At 39.9% G+C, this 18,719-nt stretch overlaps 2 protein-coding genes across 4 annotated transcripts in view; both read left to right on the forward strand.

The window, feature by feature from the left end:
- LOC145479557 (leucine-rich repeat-containing protein 72-like) overlaps positions 1-5,733 on the forward strand; it is a 59,223-nt gene extending 53,490 nt beyond the window's left edge. For both annotated transcript variants that reach the window (XM_081457957.1, XM_081457965.1), the window contains exons 6-8: positions 889-1,050; positions 2,405-2,450; positions 2,936-5,733. In XM_081457957.1, coding sequence (XP_081314083.1) covers positions 889-1,050; positions 2,405-2,450; positions 2,936-3,104 — 377 coding nt within the window. In that variant the 3' untranslated portion in view covers positions 3,105-5,733. The remainder of the gene's footprint in view (positions 1-888; positions 1,051-2,404; positions 2,451-2,935) is intronic.
- A 10,666-nt stretch (positions 5,734-16,399) lies between these two features.
- The window catches only part of LOC145479208 (integrator complex subunit 3-like), a 306,674-nt gene continuing 304,354 nt past the window's right edge, over positions 16,400-18,719 (forward strand). For both annotated transcript variants that reach the window (XR_014048403.1, XM_081457501.1), the window contains exon 1: positions 16,400-16,552. Coding sequence is in view for 1 of the 2 variants with exons in the window: in XM_081457501.1 (XP_081313627.1) it covers positions 16,472-16,552 (81 nt within the window). In the remaining variant the exon portion in view is untranslated. The remainder of the gene's footprint in view (positions 16,553-18,719) is intronic.

Below are 18,719 nucleotides of genomic sequence, written 5' to 3' on the forward strand. Positions count from 1 at the left end.
GGCTTGATCAAGAACTTCGGCGTGCGCTTCTGCAACTTCTGAGTCAAAATTCTCAAAAAAGTATTTCCGTTTTATCCAAGATGTCAGCAAGAAACTTAGGAAACTCAACTCAACAGATCTAGTTCTTCTTCGCCCGCCATGTTTCCAGTGCTCTCTAGTGCTCAGTTACTCTCGTTCCTGTTGGCCGCGCTTGGCCCAGGAAGATTGAACAAAACCGGAAACAGGATTGAATATAAAATTTTAAGGTTTGGACTTAATCAATATTCGAGGTATTGGATTGAATCAATATTCGAGGTATTGGATTGAATCAATATTCCAGGTATTGGATTAAATCAATAATCAAGGTATTGGATTGAATCAATATTCCAGGTATTGGTTTGAATCAATATTCGAGGTATTGAATTTAATCAATAATCGAGGTATTGGATTGAATCAATATTCCAGGTGTTGGATTGAATCAATATTCCAGGTATTGGATTGAATTATGAAAATTAAGAGATTGAATTGAACCAAAAATTATATTTACGATTGGAGTGAATGCCTTTTTACATCTTTAAATGAAACCATTATTTAAAGGATTAAACATGTATTGCAAGGATTACATTTTGCTACAAACGGTTTGCCATACCCCACCTAGTCCCCATTCCTGCAAGGCTAATTGATTAATTGAAATTAATTAATTAAACAAACATTAAACTTAACACCTTATGACGTTAGTACCTTCGCGAACAGCAGCCCCCCTAAACCATCCCCATAGTGCACTCTGCACTAAAAATGGAGTGAAAACTATGAGCTTTCACATACTGGTGTGAAAAGGCTTGCCAGATTTACTTACTGGCTGCTTGTCATAGATCAAAGAACTAGCTAATATATCAATTTTACTCTTAGAAATCACTAACGCAGAAAGAGACAAAGCCCGAAAAAAATACGAATCACAAAGAGAGATGGTGAAGGAGACTGTAGCATTTGGTCGCCATGTGGATGGTCCTCCAAAGAAAGTGTATACTCCTCCGCCTTCAGGGACATTTGAGAGTTTTGGTTTTGACAGTGGTAGGCGTACTTTTTATCCTGAAACTCTGTATGCCTGTACTCAGACAGTACCGGCACGATTGAGTAGGCAACTGCGTGGTCAGAATAGGGAGATTTCTACATCAAAAACCCTGGGTTTTTTTAATTTGAAATCTGAATCCAGGTATTTCTGTGGGAAGTTTTTTCAATAAGTTGGACAATTTGATACAACAAGCTGAACCCCCTCTCTACATTGGAAAGGTGAACTTCACGCATTAAAACTGTAACTGCACATCAGAAGGTATGAGATTAATTCTACTACTAGGGTATCTAAAAGATAGTACTGCTGCGGCACATTCTGTTGATAGTGACATATTTAACGTAGTAATTCATCTATCTGCGTGTTCCAAGATTTACTATAACCTTTGTTTCTTAACTGAAGTATTGTCAAATCGTGGTGTCTAACTTAAAATCTGCCCTTGAATGCATCAATTCTTAAAGTAGTGTCAAATCGTGGTGTGTAACTTAAAATCTGTCCCTGTATGCATCAACTTCATGCATGATGACGCATCGATGGTGAGCTGTGACAAGGGCCGGGAAAAAAAAAAGCACATAGTGATCTGAACTTTTTTTGGACAGAAAACGGTACACATCAACCTCCCCTTTACCAGATCGCGAAAACCGAAAGATGCGGAAATTGTTGGGGCAGAAATCTAACTTAAAGATTATGTACTGGTACGCATTAAATATCTCTAGAATGTTGACAGACTGTGTCGAGAACGCGTGCATCGCGATGTGTGAAAATGCTAAAGCTTTAACTTAAATTCATGTTTGGATGAAAAGGAATAGATCGCAGCATCTATGAAATTAGCGTGTTCTACGGTTTTCGTTTGTTTTAATCATTCTACAAGCTTTAGTAACGACGATTTCTCTTCACTTAAGAATTCGACCAAGGAGGCGAGACTGCTAAGAAATGACATACTAAGTTTAAAATTAAGATGTCACAATTAATCGTCCAGATTTACAAACTTTCACATGCTACATTAAGAACAAAAGGAAGATTTGTGAAAGTCAAGCACGATCTCCTTCACATTGTCTTAAAATACAGGTAAATCAGAGCAAAACATAACCACTATTAAACCTTTCTCACTGGAATCTACGCGAAAAGATGGAGTGACATCGTCGTGTTGAGCGTGGCGCAATGCACTTTGGTAAAAAGTGGCGCAGTGCACCCTGGTTAAATGCAATGCATTCTGGTAAAAAGCGATGAATTCGAGAATTCGTGCTCCCTTCCACATATTCCTCTTAAATCCTGATTATGTTGCTGCTCGCTCGCTACGCTCGCTCCGCAGCAATAAGGCATCTAGTAGTTATTAGTTGTTGCTTCTTCACACAGATGATGTTGACATACAGGATAGTGAAAGGTGTGAGAGTATTGTAAGGTTAGTACTCTAACTTTTTTAGCTCCAGATTGTTCCTCAAGCTGTTCTCGTCAAGCAGACAAGTAACGAAAGTTAACAAATGGTGTCACTTAGTATTGCCAAGATAGCAGTTTTGAGATCATTCTTTGGGAACAGATGCGTCAATCACTTTCATTTTTAGAGTAACAAAAGCCAAATCGATCAAGCGTAGACCACTGCAAGACAAAACCACAGGAATATATGAGTCGCCGAAAATTATTTGCGAAAGACGTTCTATGATTAACTGAAAAATCAAGGCAGGAAGCAGAATTTCATCTGAATTAGTTGTTCCGTTTAGATATGTTTTAAAACCCGGCACGTCATCGCCTTTTTTTCCCAAAAGAAGACCAACAACTTGGCTGCATGAAGATGTACTTTTTATCTTTTCAAATTTCTCGCTTTAGGATTACTAGTTTTGTTAAGTGTGCATTTGGTGTATTAATGAGCTTTGTATAATATTGTTGCAGTAACCATGAGGGCATTGTTGAGGAAGCCATAAAAAGACGAGCTCTTCAGCGATCTGTTATGCAGTACTCGACATTTGACTGGTCGTCCATACCTCTGTCACAAGAAAGGAGACTTGTTCCTGAAAGTGTCCCCGATACACCTAGAATTCTCACAGTACGCTTTCGATAGAGGTCGACATCCAATCCAACACACCAACAAACAGAACTGTTTTGGCCGTTTCTTGTAAAATGTAAAGATGTAAAAATTATTCGCTTTCTAATGCAAGTTCAGTTGATATTTGTTTTCGATTATCAACCTAATTATGGAATTGATATTTTGCTATGTGTCAAGGTCCGCAAGCACATTTCACTCACTTGCCCGCCCGCCCACACTTTTTTCCTAGTTTTATGTCCGCAGATCTCATTAATTTTCTTTACGGTTTTGTTTCTCTGTTAACAAAACGATGGTTATGTAATTAAAATAAATGATAATGAATTGAATTTGGCAAGTGTATAGAAACATAGGCACGCAAGGCGTGCAAGAGTTATTTTTTTGTGAACTAAAAGTCTCGGAGATAGGAGCATTCATGGAACTGTTTACAGTAATGATTTGGTTAATTTGACAAGTGTCTTTGGTTGCAATGTACAGCAAGAAAGAAACTGGGAATTGATGATGTACATACGATGTTACATCGGTAATGGTAAGATAACTAAATGGTAAGTAAAATGTTTGACTGAAAAAACTACAGTAATCTGACATGTCTCCAGATTAATGTAGATACCATCTTATTTTCTAACAGGCATTTTGATTGGTTCTTTGATACAACCCACACTGTGATTGGTGTGACACGCGCACATGCATAACTCCCCCACTTACCGATTACATAGCCCTTCCAACCCCCATGAGGAATTTTTGCTCAAAAATACTCAAGTTAAGAAAACTTTTCGCATTTCATACGAGTCGTAAGTTTACCCTTTTTACACAACACAACGCAACACTACTTCACCGAAAATAGAAAGAAAGAGAAAAAAAACCTCTCTGACACGTTGAAAATCTGATTTAATTAAATTGCAATTTAACTTGGTGCCACGCAGTCTTCAAAGAACATTTGAACAGTTTTCATACTTTGTACCTTTAAAATATCGGACTGAAAAGAATGTCATAAAATGCCCATCAAGTATGGGCAGAAGCATATCACCTAGAAGCGTCTAACTTCTCTTTGTATGTTCGGAACAATGCTGGGGTTTTTTAGCCGACCAATCAGAACCACAGAATTGTTTTGCCCAAATATGGAACCAGCGGATTGAGGTAAGTTTGTTTACATAATGGCGGCCTTTTGCAGAGAGGCTGTTTTCAAAACCACCTTAGAGCGACAATTCGAGCCATAAACCCTCTCGGGAAAGCGCTGTCGCAGTTAATTAATTAGTCCACAGACAAGGAAATGGTGGGGGTGAGCTGGGAAAGGTACACGTGTACCCTACGTAAAACGTCTTATATCTACGTCAGGAGTAAACATTGGAAAGCTATATATTTGTTTCAAGTAACCCCTTGCTCTCCCTGTGGTACTATTCTCTTAGGAACAAAACCAATTTGCTCTAAACGCATGCGCAGATTAGCGTTCGTGTCTTCTATACATTAGGTGGAGGATACATTGCATACAGGATAACACACAAATGTTGAGTATGTGAAGGTGAATTAATCAACATGACACGAGCGTGGGACAAAGAAAAATTCTGAGTCCCCGACAGGAATCGAACCCATGACCTCCCGAATACCGGGCGGGCGCTCTATCCACTGAGCTACGAGAACTCATGGAGAGCAAGGTCATTTAACTGAGTTCATATATGATAGGTGTCCTGCATACTGCTAGGATCAACGCTATCGAATTCATCGTGAGTAGTGATAAGTTATATGAACTCAGTTAAATGACCTTGCTCTCCATGAGTTCTCGTAGCTCAGTGGATAGAGCGCCCGCCAGGTGTTCGGGAGGTCATGGGTTCGATTCCTGTCGGGGACTCAGAATTTTTCTTTGTCCCACGCTCGTGTCATGTTGATTAATTAACTTATCAAATGTTGAGTAGTTTTCCTTATGGTAGAACCCAACATGTAAGAGGCATGCGTTCTAGCATCGTAACTGTTATATACTATGTTTCCACGCGGTTTTTTGATGTCATGTAATGTCAGGTGCTAGGTAGCTATGAAGTAGCCTGCAAACAGGCTCCCAGCAAGGGCGGAAAAAAAATTCGGCGAGCGAAAGCGTGATTCCGTGAGCGAAGCGAGTGGGACGCGGGAGAGCCTGTAGACATTGTTTTTGATACGCCGTTCCGCCCCTTGGTGATTAGCCTGTTACAAATCAGTCAAGTAGGTAATTAAACCTGTCAAAATTGATGGTTTTTCCCGCGCTGATATATTGGCTTTTTATAGCATTCTACCGCATTTAATTTGCTTCCTGGCCGCGGTTTGTAAGTCTGGTAAACCGAAATCAGTCGGAAAAAGTATTCTCCGCTGACCAAACGCCTTTGATGAGAAACCTGAAACGAGGAATGCTCTTTGTGCTGCTGCCTGTATTTGCCTTAAACAGTACAACCAGAAGCTAAGCGCCTTTCACTACAGAAATGGTCTGTTGTTGCATGGCGGCGTAAAAGCGGCGACATTGCAAAGGTGTCATCACTTGGCTATTACCATGTCTCAAAAGTCAACTATTCGCATGCAGGAGAAATTTGGCGACGATTTTGATGCGAAGGTTGTGTCATGGACGGAACAAACCAGAGAAACTGAACTACTGATTCGTTTGTTGGAAGAGATCAAGAAGCCTAGCTTTCAGGAGCGTAGCGCTTCACATGGAGCGCCCTTGATCGATCTGTCTGACGTTGCAGTAAGAGCCGTTCCTCATTTCGACGAGTGCCTACACAATAAGTGCGAAACTTTGGTTCAAATCCACCGGCGACCAGTTCTTTCTCTCCTTTTTCGTCTCCTAAGCCGATGGCAAACGCTCTCAGACCTAGACGTGTCAACTCTTCAACCTGGTCTTTCATTATAGAAACTAAAGGCGTCACAACTAAGACACAAGCACTTTGTAGTTTCCACAAGTCTTTCAGTAGACGCGGCAGCAATTGAAAAATAAGACTCTTCCCGAAACCAGTAGGTAGAATACGGAAAACATCGCGCTTCTGTGCCACAGTTTCCAGGGATAGCTTCTGCTCATGTTTCAAACCAGAGATGTGATGAAAATGTTGCAAAGAATTGCTCAAAGTTACCTCGAATTCCACGTCTGTGAACTGTACATTGCACGCAGAAGCCATCTTTGTCGGTCGCGGCAAGAATTATGCAAATTTACATGCAGTTGTCAAGATCTGTCAAATATTTATCTCAAAGCTTCTCAAAGCTGTCAACAGTCATCGATTCAACCAATCAGATCTTGATACCAGGAGCTGGTATCACGGAACGGCGGCATCAGTGAAACGTCCACAGAATGTCCACAGGCTCCCCCGTGGACTCCCTCGTCACCAGACCGCTCTCGGCTCGTCCCGCTCACCCGCTGTACGATTGCAGTTATGTCCTATGGGCAGACATGTCCTCTGACGTAATGTGATATACGGAGGCAATCATATCATGCGTTCTATCTAATAACACGCAGCATAAGACTGGTAACTAAACTCCGTTGCAGTTCGGTCTTCGAGCAAAATTGATTTTTGGAGGGGTAGCGTACGGAAGCAGTATTTGACTTTGTATGTCTTTACTCAGAACCAGAGTAACTCTGAACGTAAATATGCAGCGACTATTTGCAAGAATTGCATTTACATCACAAGACTTCTATCGGAAATTGACCGCTTAGTGTATTTTCAGTTTCAAATTCAACATGAAAGTTCGATCGAAGATTTAAACAGTGGTTGCTCTCCGGTTTGCGAACTGCGTGTTCCCGGCCAGCCAATATTAAACTCCGCGCTTTGATTATTCTCAAATCGTTCAGGTCGTTCAATGATATTACAGAGGCAAAACAAAATTTCTGAGAAGCAGTGTAACCAATTTTAGTTTCGGTGCTGTAAAACTACCACTCAATCTGCGCAATATTTCTCTATTCCCAGTCTTGTCACTCACACGAAATCCGGTTCGCGAAAGCCCTCTTCTCAGTATAGGTTTGTTGAGGCTGACTGACTGAACCTTTTTGGGTAAGCCGTCTCCTGTAGCATCGAACATTTATTACAGAAAGTTTCTTGTCGAGTAGATTTTATGGCCGGAGTGCTTTCTAACTGTTCCTAGTTCGCTTTGCTTTACAAAACAGCAGTAGTAGTCGAAAAACCACAGAGCACTTTGTGGCCTATTGAAAACACCACAGAGCGCTTTGTGGCCTATTCAAAACACCACAGAGCGCTCTGTGGTGTTTTATTTTGGGATTTAACATTGAAAACTGGATGGCTCGTTGACTCGCAAATATCTCACAGCTATTTTCTGAAATAATTTGGTTTTTCCAATTTTTCACACGGCAAAGCGCTTTGTGGCCTATTCAAAACACCATAAAGCGCTTTGTGGCCTATTCAATACACCACAAACCGCTTTGTGGTTGTCATCGTTATCATAGCGATTCTGTCAGTGCAAGTTATACTATGCGGACAAAACTGGTAGAGGGGCTCTCTTATTTTGACAGAGAGGTTGGCAAGATTTTCGCACCACCCCTTACATTAATTGTGCATGCAATTTTTTGACTGACTCGTTCTTTTCACGATTGCTGTTTGAGTATAATGTGATAGTTTGACACAGTTGCATACATAATTAATGTATGGAGCTGTACGGAAATCGTACCTGGAGGTTAGCCGAGTGCTCTTAAAGAAACCTCTGAAAGGAACCAATAGATTTTCGCAAACGTGCTGAGGCAGGTTATGTTGAAAACTATTTCAGTTTTTGTTCTTAGAAAGAAATATCACCGAATCTCCGATATAAGACTTGATACCCTTAAAAGTACTCGTTATGGTTATCAGACAGAGCACTGACTGCTAATGAGATTTGCATTCCTGGGATCGGCTGTAACTAGCTACAACGGGTGCTTGTTATTAACCGGGAGAAACGATGAAATGAAAGCAGAAAGTTGAAAATTAGGAATTCAGTGATACCTTAACAACCTATCACTTGTTTCGGTTGGAGAATCTTAGAGGGATTTATTATGTTCATTGATTTATAGCTCTGTTGTTAGTCCTCGTTTGTAGGCACACCACTCAGGAATTTAGCATTGAACAAGGAATGAAACTTACGTCGGATACTGATATGGGTATTTCTTTTTTTTTACAAGTCTATGGATCTCGCCATAACATTGCAAGGTGAAGAACTCGACCAATGTTCATACTAGTTCAATAACATAATTCAGTTACGACAAAGAAGATTACAAATCTTTTTTTTTATTTATGACTAGACTGGACTTTACACAACTGGTGTTTTCATGAGCAGGTATAATTACCATTATCACTATCAACCGGAATCTTATACATGTAGATCTTTCTACACACGGGCGAACCAAAACAATCTGACTTGTGACCTTGAATTAATTGGCTTGAATTACCTGCAATGCTCACGGATGATGCAAACCGTTGCTTTATCCATTTTCGAAAATTATATTTTAGGGCCTGTTTTTAGCCTGTGTTGTAAAACCACTATAATCTTGAGATTTGTATTGTTACAAAGGCAAAATAACCAAAGTTAAAATTAGTTTGAGAAATCCTTTTTTTGACAGGTAAATGCCTTTTGGACATATTAATATAATACTTATCATTTTATTTACAGTGGTGCACTTCTAACACAGGCCACCAAACTAACTTTTTTTCATCATTTTTTGACATGTTTTCAACAACTTTCTTATGGCTTCCATTCAAACCTGGCAAATTCAAAATTATGAAAAGAAATGTGAGAGGAGGAGTTGTCGACTGACCAACAAGTTACATGATGCTTGATATTTTCACCATACCTAGTTCATGCATTTTGATTAGCTTATTTAAACCAAGGAAGGTGGCCACAGTTAGTCATGCACGACTGTGACTGGGTTCTTATTGCAAAGATGAAAAGCTCTGTCACACTTTTGTCCCTTAAATCTAGATCCAACAAACTATTCACCGACAACACAGTGATTTGTGGTTCATTTAGTAAAAAAAAAAGTAATGACATATTTTCTTCAGCCTTTGAACTTGGGCTAATTTGAATAAGCTGTTGTAAATGTAGAACAATCAGAACAATTTCAGACTCATCCTCTATTTACTTAATTATTACTTATTAATACATCTGTGAAAGAAATATTGATAAAAATTTAAAAACTGAATCTACAAAATACTGATTATTCTACATCACTGTCAATAAACTCATCCTCTATTAACTTTCTGTAGAGGTCTTCATCATCATTGTCTTGTTCTTCTTGCCCTTCCTCTTGTTCTTCTTGATCCTCTTGTCCTTCTTCTTCTTCTTCGCCTTCTTCTAACTCCCCCTCCTCCTCATCGATCATATCATCTAATGCCTCCAGGTATGGTTTGGCCAGGCTATTAAAAATATTGAGAGGGATTTACTTCATTAATAGACACAACAATATTGTGGAAAACTGACACTTTCTGTGAAGGGACCTGTTACGGCTATTTCGTGTTTTCTTTGTGTCCTTTTTTGTTCCGTATGTTAATGTATTTTTTCACATTCTGCATGCCTTTTTTCTCGCGTCGTATGTAAATTTCGTTGCGTATATATTTGTGTTATCCTTTCATGTTCATGTTCATGTCGTCATGTTCATGTTCATGTCGTCATATATCCGCGCGGATCCGCGCACATGTCGGAGGCTCTCGCGTGGATGTTGTCACGTTGTGTGATCAAATGGTGAGGGTTGCGAGATTCTCTTGCAGATTTTTCACAGCGATGGCAGGGAATAAGGCAGGGAATAAGAACCAGGGCTCTAATATGTAGTTTTATGTTCTGAGCTAATGGAACAGGTGAGTTTTTCAGGGTCGAAAACAAGACTTCAATTTCGTGCTGTGAATGAATAATACCAGCTCGCGCTAGTTGTACGAGTACGATCTTGCGTTTGTTCTGTAAAGAAAAGTTATGCGGTAAAACTCTTTACTCTGGTGTCGAGTTAATTTGTGGGTTTCCCAAACAATGCTTAATCATAACCAAACCCTGTTTTTGATAGTTTCTTACTGTTTCTGTTGGTTTGGCGACTTTGCAAAAGTTTTTGAAAGGGAAGTCTGACGCGTACATAAGTAGTCATTTGCATAGTGCAGCGCGTGCACTTTCAAATCCGAGTCGGTGTTTTCACTCGTCAACAAATCTCGACAAAGATTTCTTTCGTTGTCTTTTGTGCTGAGATGCTGCAACAATTTTCCCCAACGCCAAAAGGCTACTAACATCATGTGTATTTCTTTTAAAACATAGTGAAATTTTACACTGCGAAAATAAAATAGACCAGGAGTTTTGATAACTCAACCAACGAAATCGAAATCGTTATTCGAGTTGATTAAAGAGAGCGTCATCGTAACATTGCTGATTATTTCTGCTCTATTCACATATTTTCAGCCAAGCGTTTACTGTAATATGTTCTCAAACGTTTATCAACCTTAAACATATTTAAAAACTAGACATTATATGAGTTCGATATACGTTTTCACACGAAAGTGCGGAAGTCCAATTTGTCATGTTTTACTACTAACTGTACAAAACACGCATCGAGTTTTATAAACCTGCGAGCCAGCGAGCCATGCGAGCCAAAGGGCGAGCCATGCGAGCCATGCGAGCCATGCGAGTCATGCGAGTCATGCGAGCCCTAGTAAAAATGTTAAGATTTTTTATTTGTTACATTTACATTCACATGAGAACAAGAACAAGAGCAACGGAACAAGATGAATAAGATCGCAATATCAAATTCTTGCAATATTAAATTCTAACGGAAGGGACAACCACATGCAGCAGTCAGGCAACCGACACAGTTTTGGTAACTCTGATTCACTAAAGAGCGAACCTGTTAAAATTACGCGATTCACTCACCATTCTTGACGCCAATACACGGAGTTGCCCTGAAGTACTGTTCTCTTTTTTCTTGAATGATTTTCAACGTGGATATCAATGAATGACAGGTGCCAATGGATACCATTCACTTACCCATTCGAGTAGCGGTGGGGCGGTGGAGCCGTACGTTTCTCTCAGAAAATTTCTTTACTTTAGTCCTGAACCTTAATAAATTTTTGACGCATCGTTTTTATTTTTTGCGGATCCTGGGCGATTTGAATACACAAAATTTTCTCCAAACAGCAAAAATATGAAACAAAGAAAAAAATTCATCACACTCAGGGTAGCCATTACTATGACGCAAGACTTGGCACGATGTGCAGATGTTTAGAGCATTTTTCATATTTGCCGCACCAGCAATAGTTCTGGTAACCGAAGCGAGATTAGGATTTTCTTTTGGGAATATTTCAATTGTAGGCACTTTTGTAGCTAAATTTTTATTTAAAATTAATTTCCCAGGCCCGGAAAGAGAGAGTACCCTAGGAGCGAGGTTGTACCGTTTATACTCGTCCACAGGGTCATCTCCGCTTTCAAGATGGCGGGCAAGCGGTTTATAGCGATAGTTTAGTGATAGCCGGGCGCGAGATCTATGTTTCTTGGCGAAAAGTCGACGACCTCCCAGACCAGTTGAAGAAAAAAAAAATACTCGCATAAATGGTTCGCATGACTCGCATGACTCGCATGACTCGTATGGCTCACACCGTGGCTCGCATGGCTCGCAGGCTCGCAGATTTAGCAGACCCACACGCATCGGCGGGCGCTCTTGTTCATCGACAAAACAGACAATTTATTGGATTTTTACGCAAACAAAACTGAGCAGCATCTACAGACATAAACGTTATCGTCACTTATTGGGCCTTGATAAAACATTAAGCGTTGCTTTCAATTCAAGAGAAACTCAAACTTGAAATCTTTTTTTTTTTTACTTTTCGGTCGAGATGGACTCCGACGAAATCGTCGCAAGCGTGTGGCAAGAGGAGGGAAACTTTGAAGTGTTGAAACGCTGCTATATCCAAACTAGTTCAAACTATAAACCAACTAGTTTTTTGCTGTGTTATGGAAAAGCTGTTAGTCTTCAACATACGTGAAAATTAGAGTGGAGTTATGTGGAGCTCTTGTAAAAGAAGCAGGGGAACACAACTTGGTCAGTGATATAAAGCGGGACATAACTAAATGCGACACTGACTTACTTCACTCAAACTGGAGCAGCTTACCACGAAAATACTGGAGCAAAATTCCAACAGACATGAACGTATTGATTTGTGGGCCAAAAGCATCAAACATGTCGGGAATTTCGGACGCCATTTCCCCTATGGAGTTCCATCCCCGCCAAAAATCAAAGTTGATCACAACATTCAACTTGACATTCTAACAATTAACTTGGCGAACATCAACATCATATTTCACTCCTCAACTTTATGCTTTGTATCACAATCATTGAAACTTTAAACATCAACTTTCAAAGTGACAGTTCAACGTTCAACTTTAACCATCAACATTCATGTTAACACGTCAACAATGATCTTGACACTTGGGCTGTCAGCAAAAGATGAAGTTTGAATCTCCAAGTCGAATGTTGAGTCACCAAAGGCGCACCAATCCCGCCAAAATTCAACTTGAGAATTCGACTTTCAAGTTGATAATTCAACATGAATTGTTACGTGTCAATATCCGTGTTTATTATATGGCTAGCTCCGTGAGCGAGCAAGATGAATCAAATCCAGCGCTGTGATTGGCTACCCGAGCGGGCAAGATGGAGCTATCTTGCCCGCTCGGGACTACCCGCCGTGTCCCGCAAGAAAAATTTCCCCGAAAGCCATATAATAAATCCTTTATTGACCAACCTTGTTCGGCCAAGATGGCTGGATATTGGCCTCGTTCTTTTTTTGCGAGTTTATGGACCTCGACTCCGTCTCGGTCCATGAACACGCAAAAAAAGAACGTGGCCAATATCCAGCCATCTTGACCTCACACTTGGTCAATAACCCATACTTAGCAATGAACATTGCTATTGCTGATGACGCAAATATGTTCACCATGACGTAATGCTCTCTCTCTTCCTCCCTCGAGAAAGTACCCTGGTTGCGGTTGGTCACGTGTCTAAGTATGCCAATCAAAGCCGCACAGAGGGTGGGTCCTCAACTTAAATTTAGTCAACACTGTCTAGGGAGGTGAATGTTTTCGCTGCTATACAGACCTTATATATTTTGAAAGTGAAGCAAGTTGTTTGTCAGAGCTCCTCTCTGACCAATGCTTCGTCGCTATGATCTGAACTTCTATGAGTATGAGATGCTAATTGAGAGGGAACTTTGCTTATTTTTCAGTGCTTTTTTAAAAACCGTCAACAACCTGCTTCGGATCAGTTTAATCAGTTTTTCACAGCAAAAGAATTAAGTAACCGTCAAATTATCGACGGGATGCATTCAGCTAAATGAGAAGCTAGTTTCTTGGCCGAAAATTGGACTTACCGCTAAAACAGTTTTAAAACGAAAGCCATTGGATTTTGCAAACGCGCGACCGATGTCGCTATTGTCAAGTTCTTCATAAAATTTCTCACAACAAGAGAACCGAATGACCGTCAAACTGTCGATTGGATAAATTCAATCAAATTCAAAGCTAGTCTCTTGGCCATACACTGGAGATATCAAACTCTACACGAAGGCATCAATGTCTCCGTTGTGATTTTTTCGATCGAAAAATATAAGCTGCTTAATCAAGTTATTGGTGTTCAGCACTCAGTCGTTAATGCAGTTGATGTCAAGTTCTTCGTAATTTGTTTTCGCCGCAAGAGAATGGAATGACCGCCAAACTGTCGATGGGAGTAATTCAATGAAATTCAAAACTACCTTTGTGGGCGAACAAACAACGTATTTAACTCTGAGCGAATGAGTAAATACCTACGTTGTGATTTTGCCGGATGAAAAATTAAATTAAATTCACCGCGCGGTTCATTTATTGTTGTGGTCGTCATTTCCAAGTTCTTTGTCAATTATTTTCACCACCGCAAATTCCAAAGACCGTCCAACTATCGATGGGAAAATTCAGCCAAATGCAGGGCTAACCTTTAAGCCGAACTTTGATGCATTGAACTCCAATATCGAATGTGTCAATGCCTTCGCTGTGAGTTCGGCCGAGGTTACAAATTCCACTCCATACTGGGCTCAGGAGGTGAGCTCAGTGGAGACAAATTTTAACTGTCCTGCCCCTCCCTCCAATCATTTTTCTGGAATCTGGAAAAATCTAGCAGACACGTGACCAGCCACAACCAGGGTACTTTCTCGAGGGAGGAAGAGAGAGAGCATTACGTCATGGTGAACATATTTGCGTCATCAGCAATGACAATGTTCATTGCTAAACACGGATATTGACACGTAACAATTCATGTTGAATAATCAACTTGAAAGTCGAATTCTCAAGTTGAATTTTGGCGGGATTGGTGCGCCTTTGGTGACTCAACATTCGACTTGGAGATTCAAACTTCATCTTTTGCTGACAGCCGAAATGTCAAGATCATTGTTGACGTGTTAACATGAATGTTGATGGATTAAGTTGAACGTTGAACTGTCACTTTGAAAGTTGATGTTTAAAGTTTCAATGATTGTGATACAAAGTACAAAGTTGAGGAGTGAAATATGATGTTGATGTTTGCTAAGTTAATTGTTAGACTGTCAAGTTGAATGTTGTGATCAACTCTGATTTTTAGCGGGGATGGAACTCCATATTTCCCCATGTTACATCCGCAAAAATCCTCGCAGCATGTGCGCGCGTGTGCCGCACTTGATGGCGCAATTTGTCCTATAAATGGAAAATTTGTCCCATATCATAGGTGCGCGCGGATCCCAAGACTTACGGTCTCCGTCCCCGATTATGGCTCCTGTTTTTATCGATATTCTATATCATTGACTAAATTTTATCGATTGTTATGGAATGTTATCGATTATCGATTTTATCGATTGACTACCCTGGGTCCTATGTGCAATTGTAGCTCTTTGTACCGCATCGATCTCTCCAGCCATTATATCTTCCATTTCGTGGTGCAGTTTGGTCAAATGCGTTCTGTGTCCTCTCCTGGATGCTACCTTACATTGTAGTGTTCCTCCATATCCTGGTCTCGGCACCAATGTTCGTTAGAAAAGCGAGTGAATTCGTTTAAGGAGTAACTACAAAACCAATATGGCCGGTCCAAAAGCACATGGTTTAATGAAACGAAGTGTCTAAATGACCGGCAGCCGGTCAAGATTTTAAATAGACTAAATGACCGGCAGTCAAAACATTTTTGTAGTTTAGGCCAAATAGCACTCTGGTTAGCCTAAAAAGCACTCCGGTTAGCCTAAAATGCACCCCGGTTAGCCCGAATAGCTCTGCTGTTAGCCTGAATAGCTCTGTGGTTAGCCTGTTTACGGTTAGCTTTCAATAATGGTAAGGGTAACACGATATATATTTCTAAAATTCCGTAATTTGCCGGCTGGTTTCGGTGGCGCAGTAGTTATGAGAGTCCCTCATCAAGCAGGCTTCCGGGGTTCGATTCCTTTTTGGGGCTCCTATCGCAGAATTCCTTTTACGTTCTTTTACTTCATAAAAGTCTCACTGCCGTTCATTTAGTCTATTTTTAAAAAACCTTGACCGGCAGCCGGTCATATAGCCACAGCGTTATGAAAAGCGGGGGATTCGAGCCCCTGAAACAACCTTAGACTCCAGTCCATGACGCGACGAAAACGACAACGAGGTTCTAGTTACAACGTATAACCTGAATCCTTATCGTATGGTGTAAACAACGTTCAAAATGTCACTTAGTCTAGCTTCAAGAATATTTACCTATTTATTTATTTATTTATTTATGTATTTATTATCTTTTAAGGGTTTTTTTGTTTAGAATTAAATTAAAAACAATTTCGCCGAGCGAAAACACTTTATATAGCTTTTATTGGGATTAAGTTGTAAATAATTTAAACTTTATGTAGCTAAGGTATATTTTAATATGTAAATAGTGTCCCCAGTGAGTTTTTTTTTAAGCTAAATACCATTGACACTGAAATAAACTCTTTCATTTCATTTCATTTCAGTGCTAAATCCTGGCATAGTTAGCAGAAACTAACTATGATCCTGGCCTCCTGATCTTGGCTAAATCTGACTTTCAACAAGTTCACAACAACCACTGACAAAGAGTTTGATGTTTTTGTTTTGAAGATGAAAACAAGCCGCAGTTCGAAGTCCCGTTGGTGTTTTCCTGTCTGAATTTGCCAAGCTGCTGAACAAGGTTGTTTATTGGAGGAGCAGACAAATAATTATGGTTTCTGTTGAAATGAAATGACATCTGTTGGCTCCCGCAACTCCGAAGCTTTTAGCCTCGCTTGGAAGCGGCGTACACTTTCCCACTAAGACATCGCAATCTCAGGTACAGTTACCGTAGGCTTACATCACGTACAATCATAAGGCTAGTACTCAGTTTTTCCCTGACAGAAGGCAGAACGTGGCGGAACTGTGTTCCCAGTTTGTGTTCCGTGTTAGCTAGATAAACTGTTTCTTTGACGATGGAGGGGAGTAGCAGCAAAATGTATAAGTCAAGACTTTTTACGTCAAATGTTCTTTTACAGAAAGATGAATTGGAGGAGGTGAGTGCCATCAAAACCAAAGTCTACGAAAGAAAGACAAGGGTTTCATTAACGGCTAGGCATCGAGAAAATTGACCAGCAGTAAGAATGATTTTGCCCATCTGGTTTTCCATCTAGAGGAAAGCTTTTCTGAGGAAGAAGCTCAGTTCAAAAAGTTTTGCCCGCCTGTGAAAACCATATGCCCTCCTGTTGAAAATGTTAATGAAACCCCTGCAAAGAATTTTGCTAGAGACAAGAGCTTATAATAACTGTAAGCTTATGGCAGAAAGTAAGCTAACTTATGTAGGTTTAGCTTATGTGCATTTTAATTTAGCAGAAAAATGTCAGTTATTTCAATGCGTGCAGTTTTTAGACCAGTAGAAAAGATGTGTAGAGTTGGGGTATATCAGGGGGTGTATACAGTCTAACCTCATGTAAGCGACCACCCAAAATGTCAAACCCAAGTGGTTGCTTATGGGAGGTGGTCGCTTATGAGAACTTAGACCATGTTGGATCAAAATTTTGCCTCATTAGCAGATAGTAACTGTTGATACTTACCCCATGCGGCAGTGCCCATAGGTCATTCATTCACTTTCAGAAAAAAATCATGTTTCGCACTAATCTGCAATAGAGACATTGTGTTATGTTCTTGGACAAGGCACTTTACTCTCATAGTGGCTCTCTTCACCCAGGTGTGTAAATGGGTGCTGGTGAATTTAATGCTGGGGATAACCCTGAGATGGACTAGCATCCCATTCAGAGGAGAGTAGAAATATTCCTAGTCGCTTCATGCTACAGAAACCAGGATAAGCTCCAGCCTGATGGGCCACTTGGCTTGTATGCAGGCTTTATCTATCTACCATTCCACTTTCTTGCAGGATGTTTTTTTTTCTAATTGATAAATTATATACATTCAATACACACTTACATACTCACTATACAAAATTACATTATTTCCACAAGCAAACAAAAGAAATAACTAAATTAACATGTGTAATAATCAATTAACTCCTACTTTGCACTTCTATTTTCATCGCCACTAGTTATACCAAAAAATTTGTTAAGAGTTTGCATTGAGATTGACTATAAATTTATCAGCCATGCGAGAATATTGCGAGAAGATTATGCCATAATTGGGTTGTACAAAAATAGCAACAGCAGAAGAAAACAGATAAAAGGTGAAGAAAAGTTAACATGTATAATTATTGGCTCTGCAACCAATGCTTTACATCCCTATCAACATCACTGCTATGACTATACAAAAGACTTTTCCAAAGGATACTTGCGTTTAAGATTAACTATAAAATTATTTACTGATAACTCGCCATGTATTAATTTCTGATTGTACAAATAATATTTGGCATATAAAAAAGTGAAGTTTAACTTTCTGATAATATTTGATTCCTGTCTTAAAGTGCACCTAACCCCCCCCCCCCAATTTTTTTTCGCTAAAACAAATCCACACTTTATTTGAAGCATTTGGGCGAAAAAATTTTTGAATTTGGTTGAATCCTCGATTTTCTATGCCCTTTCAAAGTTGTGCTTGAAGTGTTGCATGACCCTGTTTAGGGAGTCTGGGGCGGTGGTTGCTGATGATGTCTACCCAGGAACCAAACACAATGGCGCCTCAGTCAGCTCTCTGTATTTGCTCGAGAAAATGGAAAACAAACTAATCGTTCCAATGTATTTTGGGACTAAAATGTCCAAGTTTTGTATCAGAATCATTTCTTTTTCGTCACTGGAGTCAGAGTTAAGTTTTGATTCGGAAGACTCCGAAATAGACTTCGATCAAGCATGTTCGACAACTGTGAACTCACTGCTTGGAGCTTTGAGAGCAATTTACAACATTTCAAGCGATGAAGGGGAAGACTTCTTTGCAGACGAGCTGCTTGTATATTAGGAATGGAAGCTAGATACGAAGTGGAGGAGCAGGCAAACGAAAAGCAGGAAAGAAAACTCAAGGACTGCTTTGGATGGTAATTTCGCCACCAAACACAAGATTCCCACGCGTGTTTCTAGCGTGTTTACATTTGTCCTTAGTGAGAATGTATTTTGTCAAGGTATGATTGTTCTGTTAAATCCAGTTCGTGTTTTACTTTCTGTTGAATGCTTCATGTTTATAAGAGCAACGTACGTGTTGCAGTTTTTGAGACTTGATGACCTCCAAAACACTGGTTTCGCTCGATTG

Source organism: Orbicella franksi, chromosome 1 (assembly GCF_964199315.1).
Source record: "Orbicella franksi chromosome 1, jaOrbFran1.1, whole genome shotgun sequence".
NCBI classification, from domain to species: Eukaryota; Metazoa; Cnidaria; class Anthozoa; order Scleractinia; family Merulinidae; genus Orbicella; species Orbicella franksi.